At 37.6% G+C, this 16,846-nt stretch overlaps 1 protein-coding gene across 5 annotated transcripts in view; it reads right to left on the bottom strand.

Moving 5' to 3' along the window:
- The window catches only part of bicd1a (bicaudal D homolog 1a), a 45,993-nt gene that overhangs the window by 3,334 nt on the left and 25,813 nt on the right, over window positions 1-16,846 (bottom strand). The window contains exons 3-9 of one of the 5 annotated variants that reach the window (XM_028450433.1): window positions 12,635-12,787; window positions 11,084-11,599; window positions 7,276-7,668; window positions 5,430-6,167; window positions 3,690-3,841; window positions 3,386-3,596; window positions 965-1,050 (exon numbers count right to left, since the gene is read on the bottom strand). In XM_028450433.1, the coding sequence (XP_028306234.1) occupies window positions 965-1,050; window positions 3,386-3,596; window positions 3,690-3,841; window positions 5,430-6,167; window positions 7,276-7,668; window positions 11,084-11,599; window positions 12,635-12,787 (2,249 nt within the window). The remainder of the gene's footprint in view (window positions 1-964; window positions 1,051-3,385; window positions 3,597-3,689; window positions 3,842-5,429; window positions 6,168-7,275; window positions 7,669-11,083; window positions 11,600-12,634; window positions 12,788-16,846) is intronic. The other 4 variants (XM_028450434.1, XM_028450435.1, XM_028450436.1 and 1 more) reach the window with 4 other exon arrangements.

Raw genomic sequence — 16,846 nt, 5'->3', positions numbered from 1 at the left:
AATGGGTTTAGATACGCTGATAATAATAATAATAATAATAATAATAATAATAATAATAATAATAACAATAATATCCAATCTAATTATTTCAATGTCTTGAAGTTCAAAAGTGCATCACAAATTGTCAATGCGCTACAATGGTAGACTGATCACTTCCAGGACAAAATGTGAGGCTCCATGAGCCGCCATTGCTGTAAAAAACCAAACCATTGGAGTGAACAGAGTTGTCCTACTCTCTCTCTATACGGCTCTGGTTGAGATTAGATCAATGACGTCCTTTTGGATCAGTAACATCACTAACTGTCACTGTTAGGCCCGCCCCTCCTATAAAAGATGGGAGGAGGGACTGGGTTACCTCCTCTCACAGCCCTCAGTGGGCACTGATTGACAGCTCCATGAGGAACTGTGCAGCACTGTGTGGGCGGGGCTGCTGTGACTGGGCGTGTCTGAACTACTCTCGGAGCAATGCCCATAATCAAGGCATTTTTTTTTTTAATTTCCTCCAAAAGGCAAATCGGCAAAAACCTGGGGGTGTACTCACACTTTAACGTATGATGGTGAACAATGTGCTAATCAGTCACAAAGGATATGCGTATAGGTGTGCACTTGCCATACACCTCTAATAGCTGGCATGATTTCATGTACTGCCAAAAAGTAAATAAAGTGCAAATTTAAAATTGAAGCTTGAGCTTTAATACAGACGTGTTTTAAAATCCAAGCATTGAAACACATTAAAGGGAAGTTAAGCATATATGTCAGTGCAGTAAACTACTATTGAGTTTATACATGCAAATAGAAACAATCTGCTACTTCCAGTGATACTCATACATACAGTACATTAACGTCTTATGATTGTGTGAGATGAGTGGCTGACAACGTGCAGTCCATGGTTGGTTTTAGTGCTGATTTCAAACACTACTGGTGGGTGGATATGCTACTGGGAGGAGGCTCTACAGCTTGTTACCTGCGGGCGAGGGGGGCCCTCCCTCGCCTTACTTGTGAGGAGTATAACGGTACTGAGGCAGAAGGCTGCTGACAATCTACAAGAAACTGATAAATTAGACAAATATACAGAGAGGTGACACTCAGGGTTAGACAAACAGCACAAAGACAACAGGGGGAAAGAGACTGAAGGCTACTGGACCCCAGTCTCTGCACAGCCCTGTGCTTCTAATGAAAAACACTAACTCCCCTCTACATAGGATACATGTTTACAGGATAACGCATGCAAAGTCCAATTTTTCAATGATTTTACACATAAACATACACAGAGGGACAGATGATCACAATTCAGACCTGTCCAGCTTCACTCGCCTCTTTCTGCAATCAATGGTTTATTTTCACTTCCTATTTTCATACTGCAATAATATTAAATATTAAACATTAAACCCTTGGCCCATAACTTGGTTAAGCATTCCTCCTGCAGTAGGCCATGAAATCGCTGAACCCTTTTTTTCTAACCACACCTCTCGAGTAGAATGTACTTGGATTGAGTAAAAAAAAAAAAAAAAAAGTGTGGATAGAAGATCAATAGAAGTTTATTTTTAATAGAATGGCATTCTTCAAAAAGTCGATACAGTCTGAGACTATTCCAGCTGACTCATGGCACACAACAGGGAAGATCGAATAAAGTGTTAAATTTGACAGCAAACTTTGATTTAGTTTTAGCCACAGTCGTTTGACTAAAATGCAACTTAGTTTCAGCTAAAATGTTTGGTCATTACATTGTAAAGCACACGTGACAAACTCATGGCCCGATGGCCAAATACATCCAATTTGGACCCACAGTTTTCCCGGTGCTTATATCGTACGATTTCAGTCAGTTAAAAGAACTCAAAATTCTTACAAAACCTTCAATTTTCCTCAAATTATTACATAATATTTCCCTTAATTAAATAGAAATTGGTCACAAAATCTACAAAATTGAAAGTGAAGATCCTGTTGGGACTGATATCTGTCACTTATTGCTTGGATATGGTCAGTTTCATACATGTTTTGTATTTTATGTATACCTATGACTTGTTTTCCCGCATAACATCTGTGGCCCACTTGAGATTAAAGTATTTGTATTTGGCCCCTGAACTAAAATGAGTTCGACACCCCTGCTGTAAAGAATAAAAAGTTGGCTTTAATAAAAAAAAAAAACATTCAAACTCATTGCCTTAAAATAAACCAACTTATGTTGACTTAAATCAACTAGATTTGTAATTGATCCAACATCATTTCATTTTCGAGTTTGTACAGTTTGTTAAAGTCAACGTATTACTCTTTACAGTGTAGGACCATTTCAGTTATAGTATAGTTTTAGTCGACTAAATCTGTTACAAATATAGTTGACTAAAATATAAAGCCGAATAGTTTATGCATTTAAAAAAATATATTTTCTTCCTATTGATCAACCTATGGAATGGTATTAATGTTGTAAATACACACAGACAGACAGATTTGATGTGATCAATGCGTAAGACCCCATGATCACATGACATTTTTGCGATAGTTTTGTTTTTATTAGTTGACAAAAATATCAATACATATCAAAGTTTTTTCTAAACTAGTCATAGGCTGGTTATTGGCTCTTAAAAAAATCAAGTCGATGAAAACTATGATGGAAATCTTTAGTCAACAAAAGGTTTAAAGGCAAAGCTAAGTAGAAATACTGTCCAACGTTGCCACCTAGTGCTGACTATTGGTTACTACGTCAAAGAGTTTGAGTTTCCAGCAGATTTTATTATTCTGTGCACCTTCACTAAAGTGTAGAGTAATGCTAACATTTGTCAGGATTTTTCCTTTGTGGTCAACTTTATTAAACTATGCCATCTGTGAATGCAAAATGAAAATAATGACGTGTCTAAAAGCACAGAAATGTCCATTAAATCTGTCAAAGAATTACTGAAAAAACGTATACATTAATTGGACGCATTTAGATTTTTTTCTTATCTTTTTTCCAACTTTGCCTGCATTTTCATATTTTTTTTCTTTCAATGTAATACTTCCCATCAACCACAAGATGGTGCTGTGGATTACTCAGACAGAAGGCTCACAACGTTGATTCATTTTTCAACACTCAGATATATGTAGAGAGGGCAACTTCTTAGACAATTAGAGACACTTAGAAAGACGCTTATTAAAAAACAACAGGGGTGTATTTAATAGTAAGCATTTAATGCAGATGAACCTCTCAGTACCTTTCACTTAATGCTCTGCATCCACAATGTTATCAAAAGTGTAAATATATACAGATTGTCGCAGCATCAATTAGAGTTTTGGTTTGAGGAGATTGTTTTGAGTGTAAAATCATTGACTACAGTAACAGGTGGTAAAAAGCTGAGGTCTGGATTGTGTTGGTCACACACTGCGGTGATGATGACTTGAATCAGACACGTACTTTGGGTGGGCTGCTCCTTATCTTGGGTACTTTGGCTCCACGACCACGGTAAGTCTGCTCGTTGTCAAACTCCAGATCCTCCAGGCGTTGAGTTAAGGCCAGTTTCTGCTGGATGGCCATTCTGAGGAGGGAGTTCAGTGTCTTCTTCTCATCTTCTGCTGCGGCTAACTGCCTCTGCATCTCATCCAGCTGTGTAACATACTCATCACACCTACACCAAGATAAAAAACAAAGAAGTCAATCAAAGACAAGAACCTGAAGCCTACTTCAACCTAAATATGTTTCTTTATTGAACCTCACTCGCCTTGTGGCAAACATGGCGCGTAACGAAGAGAAGGTGGCAGCATCTTCTTTCAGAGCCTTCAGCTCATTTCTCAGCTTCATCATCGTCTCAGTGACCATCGTCTTCTCATTCTCGTATTTGCTCTTCAAGTTAGCCAATGCGACCTCAGCTGTCTGTGGGTACAATTTCATTCCAACATGATACAAGAGATCTGCACCTTACCAAAAATACTTGTAAAGGATCATCAACCAGTCAGACTTCAGAGACCACAACAATCCCCTGTTTTTGAAAACAAGGCTATTAAAATGTTTTTGTTTACTTACATTTAAAACAGTTTTTGTACTTTACAAAGCTAAATTAGTTGGCCTACTGAGTAACTTAGAACACACTGCTATTTAAAAGACAATACAAACAAATGTGATTCAACTCTTACAAACCACTATCAATTTTTTTTTTATCATTTGTGTTATATTTGTATTTTTAAAGGGTTTATAAACAGGAAGTTTGGGATTTTGGTGGTAAATTATCCTATATGATTTGGTTCTCCATTTGTTTATTACTTTGTTGTTGGCGAAATGTTTGCATAATTGTGATACAACCATGACAAAGCCACATTGACGAGGTTCTGATTGTATTAATTTTAACGGAATAGTTAAGGAAATAAATCACAATGGTTAGAAATAAACTATGAACGTAAGTAAGGGGCTTTTGCTCCTTTCTGTCACTTCTCCAACTGTAATGATATGACCATTATATATGTACTTTTTTAGATTATCTGGATTAGAACCTTGTATTTGATTCCATGTCTTGCCAAATCATTTGGGTCCAAAAAGTTTGTTTGAATATTGGGGGGGTCGAGAATGAATCCACTTCGGGGGGTCTAGGGGTCCTCCCTCAGAAAAATGTTAACAAAATGCATGCAAATTCCTGCATTCTGGTGCATTTCCCCTCCCCAACAACTTAGAACTGTTGGTTGAGATTTTGACGACCTCTTAATTTGACCCCTCCATGCACCTTAGATTGAGCATACCTGTCAAGTTTTGGATTTGAAAACATGGCAATTTTTCTGGCGACGGCTATGAGCCGTCCCACTACCACAACCAAGCTCCAGTATCCCTTATATTTTAAGACAAGTGTACAGAAAATCTAAAATAGCCACTTGTCAACCACTTACTAAATACAATTAATGACTGAGAGGGAGATGTTGTTATTGATGTAATGTGTTTGTTGATTATTTTAAATGTTGTTAGTGCTGATTTTAAATGTTTTTACTGATCATTTTAAATGTTGTTACTGATGATTTTAGATGTTTTCACTGCTGACTTTAAATGTTGTTACTGCTGATTTTAAGTTCCACATGTGGCTTGTTATAGGGAAGGTCTGGGTTAGGACGCACTCAGGAATCTATCTAACTGTGCTTTACATGTTGTTCTGAAAAGCAGCGACTCCTAAAACCAGTATTTTGATACAAAATTAGCTAACCATCTGCTTTTTCTTCCAAATTTCTTCCTACATCATCTTCTGGATGCCAAAACCTAATGCAGGGTTCTAATCGAGTTTATCTGAAACTTTATTTTTCCCAAAGCTTTGATGACCCACCATAATATGTACATTTATGTTCACTTTAATTGATTTTGATACTGTGTCAAATGGTCGTTGATGGGTGCATATGTAATTGACTTCTTGCTTTTATTGTTTTTTTGTTAAAGTTTGAGAGAAATAAAGGATTAAATGAGATGTGTGAATAAACAGTGAGTTCACCTGTTTGTTGGCTTTCAGCACCAGCCTGAGCGTAGCAATCTGCTCCCTCTTGGTACTGAGCAGAGACTTGAGCTTCAGGATCTCCTCTAAGCAGGTCTCCTTGTCCTTGTCCAGGATGGGTGCCAGCTCTCTGGCTGCAGCTCTCTGCTTGGACAGCTGCAGCGAACGATCCACGGCCCTCTGCAGATGTTTGATCTGATCTCTGATGATGGCGTTCAAGTTGTAGATGTTCATGGGCTCCTTACGCAGGTCTCCGCCTGCGTCCGAGGGCACCGGGGACGGGCAGGGGGAGATGCTGATGCTGGGGTTACGGGTGGGGGTGCTGTGGCAGGATGTAGAGCTAATGCAGTCGCCACGGTGAGCGTCTTTACACGGGGAATCCATCGGACTTCTGGGTGAATCAGCAGAGCAGAGTGCAGCTACTGCAGCGAGGCGCCGGGCCAGGCGAGGTGACAGCAAAGCACGGGGGTCATCTGAACCTTTGAGGCTGCCACTGCGGGTGCTGCGGCTCTGGCGGTAGTAGTCCAACATCACCCGATTTGGGGTCTCGTTATTACACAAACAGACGTGGTGATAAAGCTGCGCCAGTTCCTCGCTGAAGGTCACCAGCTCGTCCTGGGCTACGTTCAGCATGGCCTGACTCTCTGTGGCGGTGCAGACGGATGCTCGCAGCTCTGCCTCCAGGCTCGCAACTCTTTCCCGACTCTCGCGATAATTTCTCTCCAAATGTGTGACCTGCTTGAGAGAAAGAATGAAGCAGAAATAACAAACATGTTGAGCCATTCTGAAACAATTAACAAAAGCAACAAAGAAAGTGTTGCTGGTCAGTTTCAGTTTGGAATAGGACCTTAAAAACAGAAAATAAGCAGTTATTTGATTTTCATTTTAAAACTTAAAAGTAAGTTTGAAGGTCCTTTTTTTTTGGAAGAGATCAACAAAACTTTATTTAAAAACAAAAATGCCTGTTTTTCATATTGTGCAACCAGAAGTTGACATTTTCAAAGTAAAAGCTGTGTGTAACAGCAGTGGAAGGACATAGATCAGTAAGTTGTTTTAACAACAATAAAAGAGTGTGTCAGAGGGAAGGGACATGATTGCAAAAAAAAAAAAAAAACTCTCCCACCTCTACTTTCGTGTGATCTGTGTGCAGAGATTTCTGCTGATAACAAACCATGTCAAAAGTCATTTCAGAGTAACACAGCATACGCGCTCTCAAAACACCATATGAAAAAACATTATTTTTGGTTTGTTTCTGTCTTCTTACATTTCATTTTTGACATTTAGAAACCAGAAAATAAAGATCATATGCTTTTTAAAGGGATCCTCCACTGTTTTTACAAGTTCGTACGGGGCAACAGTTCCAACAATGCGGTTTCTTTTTATTCTCTTTCGGTAAACAAAAGAGGGTAAACATTGGCATCTTTAACTTTTCCTGATCTAAAAAGCAGGTTGAATGCTTCACTCCAACAGAAAACAATGGGCTGTTTACAGGCAGTGGGGCTGTGTGACATTATCAATCAGGTGATTTCAAGATGGCGGAACACAGGCTCTAACAGTGTAAAGTAGTCCCATTTTTAAAATGCAATAAAATGAATATGGTGCATAAACTGGAGGATCCCTCCCTCATAAAGTTTTTCTTTATCCCATCTTGACTTTTGAAGAAAAATGCCTTGAATTTTAAAATGAAAATCAAATAACCACTCATTTTTTGTGTTTTTTAAAATATCCATTTCTGAACGGAAAATACAATGTGTGAATAACTTGATGAACTTTAACTCTGATCGTAGATGCATGACAATAATTCTCCACTGTTCCCAGTGAAGTATTTGTAGATACAAGAACAAACCTGTTCGCTCAGAGCTTGTACCCTGTCATCGATGTGATTGTCTCCCTGTTCCTCCACTGTGTGGTTGTATTTCTCCTTCAGGGCTTTGAGCTCTGCTTTCAGGTCGATTACCTCCGTCACTGCCACCTTGTACTTGCACTCTAGGATCTCCAACCCGTGGATGTCGGAGTGATGCTGGCTGTTGGCGGATGGCGACGGTGAGCCGCCGTCCGGTTTCTCCTTCTCCTGGTGCTCATCCAGTTCTTTGTCTCCGTTGAGCTGTTTCATGGTGTTGACGCGCTCTGTGAGGCGATAGAGTCGCTCGCTCTGCTCGCTCAGAGCACCCTGTGCATGCTGCAGCTGAGTCTGAGACTCCTGCAGGTTCATGAGCAAAGTTGCCTTCTCGCGTTCCACCTGCAGCACGGACGTACAACATTAAATACAAGTTTATTCTATAGTCTCACTGTACAAGGATGAAAAATTATCATAAAATTAAAGACCATTTCTGAAAAGAACCCCCAAAGATGAAGCAAAGCACATTCTTTGACAGAATCCGTGATGAAAATCACATTTTAAAAACCTATCCGTCCATTACGAGCTCCATGCTGTTGAGGTTTTCCACTTCTTAAAGACCAATCAGCTTGAAAGTAAGGATCGATTGCAAAGTAATTGTGTTTACAGAGTCAGGCACGTCGCTAAAACATCAGACACTAATCTCATTTTCAGTTCCTCAGGGGAGCCCACTGAGAGAAAATGTACTTTAATGACTTTATTTTGAATTTAACATGAAATCTAATCCATTTAAAGTTCAGAATGCATTGGGACGTCTCATTTATCACGTCGAAGATGAACATTGTGTGGATGAGTCTAACATTAGGCCAGGACTGAAAACCTTTTTAAATGTAATACTTTCTTTGGCTTTTGTTAGACCTCATTTTGCCACCATGTGTCGGGATCAGGATCTGATCGCGTTGCAGCCTACTGCAGCTACTGTGACTTTCTTCAGTACTAAATGTCCTCCCGTCTCAGCATATTCCATGCATTCATAATACATGATGTAGACGCACAGACTGCATGGGAATTAACCCTTTGAACAGCGAGAGCACTGCTAATGTTGGTTTTTCAAATGTTGTAAAAATGCTTTCAGTGGACAGTGAAAGAAGAATCAACATTGCTTTATCTGACCTGGGTTTAACATCTCACTGTCACATTGTATTTGATTCTTACTCATGCTTTCCAAAAACACAAAGTTTTTTGGACACTCTTTTTTTTTTTTTTTAAAGCTGCCAGAGACAAACATTTATCAGATAAAGACGTAGTGTCGGCCTCATAGATCAATAAGTCAAAAATCATTATATTAGCTTGAAACAAAGATGTAAAAGGTTGAAATTTCCATTTAAAAGTTAGTTCTCATCCCCACGGTAAACACTAACTGTCATGCTTTGCATTGTGGGAGGTTGAGTCTCATAGATGGAGTAATAGAGGTGTTTTTGCTTCATTCTTACTGTGATTTTCTTTGTTTGCCACAAAAAACTCTGCAAAAGTGACTTCCCAACACATTGATGGTGTTTTCACGGACTGTTTTTCGTGCTTTGAGGGAAAGTTGCAGCAAAACAATGGCAGATGTTAATTTTAGGGCTAACGAAAAAAGACCTGAATCTGGACAAAACTGAATTTCTAAAGTGAGGCGATATCAGGAGAAATACAGGGAACACACTAGAACAAAAAGGTGTCATCCAGATCACTATCCTCCCTGTCTGGCAAAGAAACACAAGAAATCATGTACAAATTCCAGTAAGTTCATCTTCTTTTTTTGAAATAATATGTTATGGTTTCATTTATTCAGACAACTTTTTTTTTTTCCCTGGAAATTTACTTTAAAGGAGACATATCATGGTTTTAAATCCTTCCTTTTTACATATAAATCATACAGTTGTGGTCTATATAAAGCAGAACTGCAATGCTTGGGTCTGAATTCCTCATTATTATAGCTCCACCCCTTTTCTACCCCTTTTCTGATGTGCTTCTGAGAGCAACTCATTTTGGTGTGGTCTCTTTAAATGCAAATGAGACACTCCATACCCCGCCCCCTCTTCAGGTGACACTCAGTTCAACTCCATTCTGCTCGGCCATTTTTGTAGTTTGATAGAAGAGATACGGCTATGTAGCGGCGCATAAACTTTTTATTCAGAGGTTATTTACAAAATGTCAACAACAGAAGACTTGTCCATCCAGCCTTACATGTTAAAGCCAGAGTCTGACCCAGCGGAGCGAGATGAAAATGAAGATGATGAACCTGCAGAACCCTAACAAGTGAGCTAACACAAGCACCGAGCTAACGCTAGCGCCGAGCTAACGCTAGCGCCAAGCTAACGTCACGAAATGCATTTTAATACAGTCTTTTCGGAGACTAAAAAGGCAAAATGAAATGACTAATGAAAACTTTAGACTTAAATTAAATCACGTAGGCCATATCATCAAGGATCTAAAACGAGCACACAGCGCTAACATATGAAGTCTGAAGACGGTGCAACTGCTAATGCTAACAAAACAATGACAGGGACGTCTTATCATTACACTTTTTAGCATTATTTACAGCTTACCGAAGTGCTCTGTTTGTCGTCTCCAAAGATAGAAGGAATTGAACCCTCAATCAGACAAAGTCTTTCAGCAAATCCTTCTTTATACTGGCGGAGGTTGCAGAAGCAGTCATCCTTGAAGTGCTTCGCGCGCACAAAAATTACCTTACCCACAGATGTGGGTACATTTCTGTGAAAAATAAAACTCAACCAGACACTTTGAAAAGGTTCTGATGCTGGGAGACGGTGTAATGAAGCGTGTGGGTTACTACATCCAACAACCAAACATTTTGATTTCTCCTCTCGTAACTTCGGCATCCTTGAGCTTGGACTACAAAATAAAAGCGAGAAATAAAAATGGCGGATTGCTCGAAGTGTTGGACCTGGAGTTGATGTCCTAATTTGGCAGTTCCGCTGCAAATACTGTGATGTAATAGTTCAAAAAACGTAATAGAGAATAGAAAAATCGAAACAGATTGAAAAATATGAGCAAAACAGAATATAAAGATATCTACGGAGCACCTGAAGAGACTAATTTGATTTTTTCTGTACTTCTAAGCACTCTAAATATACAACAAAATGCATTTAAGGGCTAGAAAAGTGGATTTAGCATGATATGTCCCCTTTAAAATTGACTTTGATCTCCTGACATGTTTCAACTGCCAACTGTCGAATTTCAGAACTCATAAGGACACATGAAAGCGACCAGCAAATGCCTCTGAGGAAGACTGACAGTTGGCAGTCAAAACATTATCAGGAGATCAAAGTCAATTTTAAAGTACATTTCTGAATAAATGAATCCTTAACATAATATTACAAGAAATCATGGTAAGAATGATGTAAAAACACTTCTATAGGACTCCAAACCCCACAAGGTAATGCACAAAACTTGAGATTAAAACAAAATTTCTAGCAGCAACTTCCACCCTTTATATAATTTTTTTTTTCAAGCAAATGAGCTTAGATTTGTCGATCTACTATGTCTTTATTTGATAAATGAATGAAGTCTACAGCAGCTTTAGATCCTCATCTCATTCCTACACAGGACTGCTTTCAGACAACATCGATATTTAAACTGAACTACGGAGTGAGAAGTGGATCAATATACTGTCTACAACTCTATATACACAGCCAGATTATAAAGATCTGCCTTTAGCTTTTATAAATATATCTAACGGAGAGAATCCTCTAAGAAATTACATGAGACAACAGGTCACACTATGCCCTGCGTTGGTCTTCTAAGGACCCACCTGCAGCAGCTGCTGTTTGAGTTTCTGCATCTCAGACAGGTTGAGCTCACTGAACAGATCGGGCACAGGGTGTAAGCCTTCTCCTTTCCGCGCTGCTCGGTAGTCCCCGTTCATCTTGGCCAAGCCTGAGCCTGCGTGCACGTGGCCGTTGCACCGGTTACTAGCGTCGTTGTTCCCATTAGCAGCAGGGATGGCCGTCCCATTGGTGCTTGGCATCCCATTGGTGCTTGGCATCCCATTGGTCTCCTCGGGGAACTTCAGGCTCTCAACGCCAGTGACGGTGAGTGCCAGGTGGGCCCCGGCCCCGTAGACGCTGTCGCTCAGGCTGAGGTGGTGGGCCAGTTCCTTCCTCAGGTTGTTCTTCTGCTCACGCTCGCTCTTCAGGGCATCCAGGGCTTCTTCTAACTGACTCTCAGATATTTCCTTTAAGCGGAGCGCGTCTTCCAGCTGACTGTTGAGGAGAACTGTTTCCTCCCCGAAAACCTTGATTTCATGTTTCAGTCCCTCGTACTCCACCTTAGAAGAAGAAGAAGAAGAAGAAGAAGAAGAAGAAGAAGAAGAAGAAGAAGAAGAAGAAGAAGAAGAAGAAGAAGAACTTTATCCTTCATGGGGCAACTAACTAAATCTTCTCTAACATCTAAAATAAAATGAACATTTACTGTGAGAAGGAAACACAGGACCTGGAGGAAACACATGCAACGTATTTATTGCTTATAAATTAATCCTAAAATGGAAAACAAATATGATATACGTCATTATTGTTCCTTTAAAAACCTATTTAACAGACGTTTTAAATAATTGTGCAATATTATATGAAGAAAGAAGTTGATTAATGTCATTCTTCATCAACTGACGAATCACTTTTATTGTTCTCTGTTTTCATTATATTATTAAGTGACATTGTTTGACAAACCATGCAACGTTAATGCACATAGCATTTATTTAGTTAATAATTCATTTATTTGCAATTGTTGAAGTCATATATTACCACTTCCAATGTTTCAGTCTAATTTAGGTAAATGAATGATAATAATATATACAGTACATTAATATATTGCTATTCTAAACAAACACTAAAATAATCCACTTTATATACAGTGCAATACACAATATCAGCAGTGCAACATCTCTTAAATGATGTTGCACTGCTGATATTGTGAGACACCGCCTTAAAGTTTTTTTTAAAGTTATTTATTATTTCTAAATGTGTAAATAGAGAGCAGTTTTACTTTTGTTCTGTTTCATTCTGCTATTGTATATTCTTGGAATGAAACGGTACGAGTAAGAATGTTTTTGTTGCATCCTTATTTGTTTCATTTTTGTTGATTTTATTTTTCGTGTCTGAATTGAAATTCCTCATGTCTGAAAAAAACGTAACATGACATAGTTCAATGAAACTGAGGTATAGCGACAATAAAGATTCTGATTCTGATAAAGAGACATGAACACACGAGCACACTTCAGTGAACTACACTAAGTGTGAGTAATGTATAGCACAGTAGTTGCTAACGGTAGTTTAGTTCGTGAGGTACAGAATCCCACTATACTGACCTGGTTCTGCTTCAGCGTGGACACCAGCTTTTGCAGTGTGATGTTCTCCTCCTCCAGCTCGGTGTAGTCCTGGAGCAGCCGCGTTTCTCTGAACTTGTACTCTTTGATTTCCTCCCTCATCCTGCTTCGTTGTAGATCCAGCATTTCATTGCTCTGCAGGAAGGGAAACAGTGGAGAAGGCGGGGGACAACGAAGGGCGTTAACTAACACAACTATCGATCAATCAATCAAACTGTATTTATAGAGCGCTTTTCATATACTACACAATGCTACTTTGTCTACATTATATTTTAAAATAAAAATGTCAGTATTTATGAAGCATTACTGCATACAAACCTACACTTTACATGCTTTATTTCCTTAACAGCATATGGTTAAATATACTATTAATATAATGCAACATGGTCCCCTGTGACATCTGCAGATTGTTGTTCAGGGATCAAAACGTGATCACATTCAAAAGGAGAAAAATTAGAGGTCGACTGATACATCGGGCCGACATATATTTCATTATATTTTTCAAGATTTTCAAGATTGTTTTTTTTTTTAATTTATTATTTAGCACTTTAGAGTAGCCATTAAAGGAAAAAAGAAAGAACATAAAAAACATCCATTTGGATGTATGAATATACAACATAAAAACTCAATAATAATAATAATAATAATAATAATAATAATAATAATAATAATAATAATAATAGCATGTGCATGGGAGAGGTAGAAGTCAATTGGGCTTACAAATAAAAAGCAAATATAATAGGATAAGGATATAATAGGATACAGATATTTGATCAGGCACCCATGTGGGCAGCTGCAGTCACGGCTTGAATGACAGAAGGACCCCACATTTATATCATATGAGTGTTTCAATTGCCTTTCATAATCAATGTGCTTTCAAAAAAAGTATATTGGCTTCCAAAATCGGCTTTAGATATCGGCCATCGGCTGAATTAAAAAAAGAATAAAAATCGGTATCTGCGTCGGCCTTTGAAAAATAATCAGTGTACTTAGATCAGGAGTTACTTTCAGCATTAGAATCCTTTCAATTCAAACAATGAAACTAAATAACATTTAAAACACAACACAATATGCACAACTGTAACATCACATTCCACTCCCACCTTAAAATAGTTGACTCTTCTTCACCCCTTCCATTGTCATACCCTGACTCCCCCTTCCCGGTGTAACGCTGCAGTCTCTTTTTCTATTCTCCCTTTAATAAAGTTATTCTTACCCTTCCTTAGGGAGGGCTGGTGACTGTCACAATCATGCAATAAAAAAATGAAGTATTTTTTTCAACTGCAATAATAAAACATGCATAGCTGTCACCAAAAGACTGCACTACATGTAGGTTTGAAAAAAAAAAAAAAGCAAAACATGCATAGTCATCTAATCTTTAAAGTAAATGCTGGATGTCAGACAGATGGACGTTTCTCTACATTCGTATCCAATTAAAAGGTTGAAGCAAGACAGGTGTTTACGTTATCATTGTGACATAAAACAATGTGTGTGGAAGGAAAACAGAACAGACAATAGAAGAATAATGCTGCGTGTGAGCACTTTTCTTGCTGCAGAGGTAAGTTTGCAGCCTCCCCGCAGCTCCCTGTATATGAGGCAGAAATGCTGACTCAGACTCAGGAACAGGACTCAGGAGGCCGGAACTGAAAGCTGTGAGAGGGGGTATTTGTTCAGAAGAAGCTCAATCTTTCAGAGAGAGAAATCTTGCTAAAAGTAGTTGTATATCGTATAGTTACTGTATATAGTAGTTATATAGTAGTATTGGGGAATCTAACAATGAACAACTGCACAAAATATAAAACGCTCAATTATTTTTTTCCCCCCATGCATTTATATTCTCACTTAATGCCATACTACATTTATAAAGCAAGTATATGTGTTTGATGAAGTTGATTAATGTGATTCATTAATCAATTTTTTTGTTCTTTTCTTTTTTATTTATATAACACATTTAAACAGCAAAACTTTTCCAAAGTGCTGCACATGAGATCATAAAAACAATAAAACCAAAACAATGCAAATGTGCTCCACCACTAAATGAGTATAAAACAATAAACAGAAATAAAAGTGCATTTAAAAAAACGATAAATAGAAATAAAACTGATTTAAACAAAAAATAAAAAATAGTAAAATGAAAACAATAAAATAAATAAAAAGACATTGTTTTCATTATGCTATTAAGCAATATCGTTTCACATTTGACCAATAAACCATGAGATGTTAATGTCCATAGCTTTTATTTTGTTAATAATTTAAGTCATTTGAAAGTCACATATTACCACTTCCTATGTTTCAGTCTGATTTAGTTGGTGTAGGTGAGTTAAACCTGTAATATATATATTATATAATGTATTGCTATTGTAAATAAACACTATAATAATCCACAAGTACAATACACAATCCCAGCAGTGAAACATCTCTTATAGCAGTGGTTCCCAACCTTTTTTGTCTTGTGTACCCCTTGAGCCTTTTTGTCATACCATGAGTACCCCCCACTCATACTCAATATTCAATGCAAGTCATTTTATGTCATCTTCTTAAATTGAACAATTAATATTCAGACATTATATTCTTATTTAACTCAAATCAAACATAGAATTAAGATGCCTTCAAGGCAATAAAAATGATAAATATAAGAAATAATACTATAGTAAATGTTTGTATTATTAATACTGTATTATCAATATTAATATACTATGATTACATTGTTAAAGAAAAATAATAAAATAGAAATGAGAAAAAAACAAGAATAAATAGAAATAATCAGTAATATACTGTAAATAAATAAATAAATACAAATCAAATAATTATGTATAACTTTTATGACATTTACATAAAAAGGAGCTTCTTTAAATGTGTCCTCTTTAAACAGGCATTTAAACTTTAAAAAGTCATAGCGCACACGTACCATTTTATTGAAGCACTGTTTTTTTATTATCTTGGAAATAAATTCCTAATTTTTCCACATACCCCCTGCAATGTGCTCACGTACCCCTAGGTTTTTTTAAAAGTCATTTATTATTTCTTAATTTATAAATGAGGAGGAGTTACTGTCTTTGTACTTTTTATGTGCAATACTTATATGCGATTTCTGAACTTCTGCATCCGTTTTTGAAATGTGTTTATTTTTAGGGCGGAGCTTCATGCTAGGACTAGTTTTGAAACCATTTGATGTGAAATGTGTTAAAGTCATGTTCCTTCTCATTAGCAGACATTATCCTGTGAGCTAAGCAGGATCTCAAAGAGAGATAGAAGGTAGTTCATGAACACTTCCTCCATAATTAAAGACACTCCATCAAACGCTTACAAACAACCCTGAATACATTGATCAGGCTTTTTTTTTTTAATTAGGTATGGATTATGTGTCCTTTGTAGGGAATTTACATACATACATATTCATGTTTTATCCCTCCATCTGACAATAGAACCCACACATGAAGCATGTGTTCTTTATTGCAGGAAGTAAAGAGCACCAAGCCTGCTCTTTATGCCAACACATGTGCCGAGCTCAGGGTATTTCTGTTTTTTTAACAGCTTAGAGCTGGATTTGTATCCAACAATGAGGCTGTGGTCACTGTGTCTGTGTGTGACCCTCAGCAGAACTCAGGGCGTTCTGTTGGGCTTTGACCCATTTCTGCCTTTTACTTCCCACTCATACAAACATCGTCACATGACCGGTAATGCATGAGAGAGACTATAGAATAGCTTAAGGTAGGGGTGACAAACTTATTTTAGTCCAGGAGCCGAATACTGACCAGTTTGATCTCAAGAGGGCCGCAGATTATAGGCAGGAAAACCAATTGTTATTTAATTGGGAGAAATTTTGCGGAATAAATTAAGGAAAATTGCACGATTTTAGAAAAATTTAGTTATTTCAACAATTTCAGATTAAAAATGGCTGCCACCATGTGATATAAACACGGAAAAACTGTGAGCCCTGCAAATTAGGGCTGGGCAAAAAAGGAAAAAAATCGATTTAATCGATTTATTGAATTTGTAGATAAAAAATATTATTATTTTGCAAATTCAAGTTTAAAAAAAAAAAAAATTAACAGTTTTTTTTCTTTTTTTCCACCACAGTTTTTTCTGACTTTTTCACGTTCAATCCTTGTGGGTTACCGTAGCGCGATGTGAGCCCGCCCCCTCTTTGTTTACATGTGTTTACCCTTTGAATAGGCTATATGTGTGTCACAG

This window comes from Gouania willdenowi, chromosome 6 (assembly GCF_900634775.1).
Source record: "Gouania willdenowi chromosome 6, fGouWil2.1, whole genome shotgun sequence".
In the NCBI taxonomy this organism is placed as follows: Eukaryota; Metazoa; Chordata; class Actinopteri; order Blenniiformes; family Gobiesocidae; genus Gouania; species Gouania willdenowi.
The sequence above is the reverse complement of the archived record's forward strand: the minus strand, read 5'-3'. Positions and strand labels throughout refer to the sequence as shown.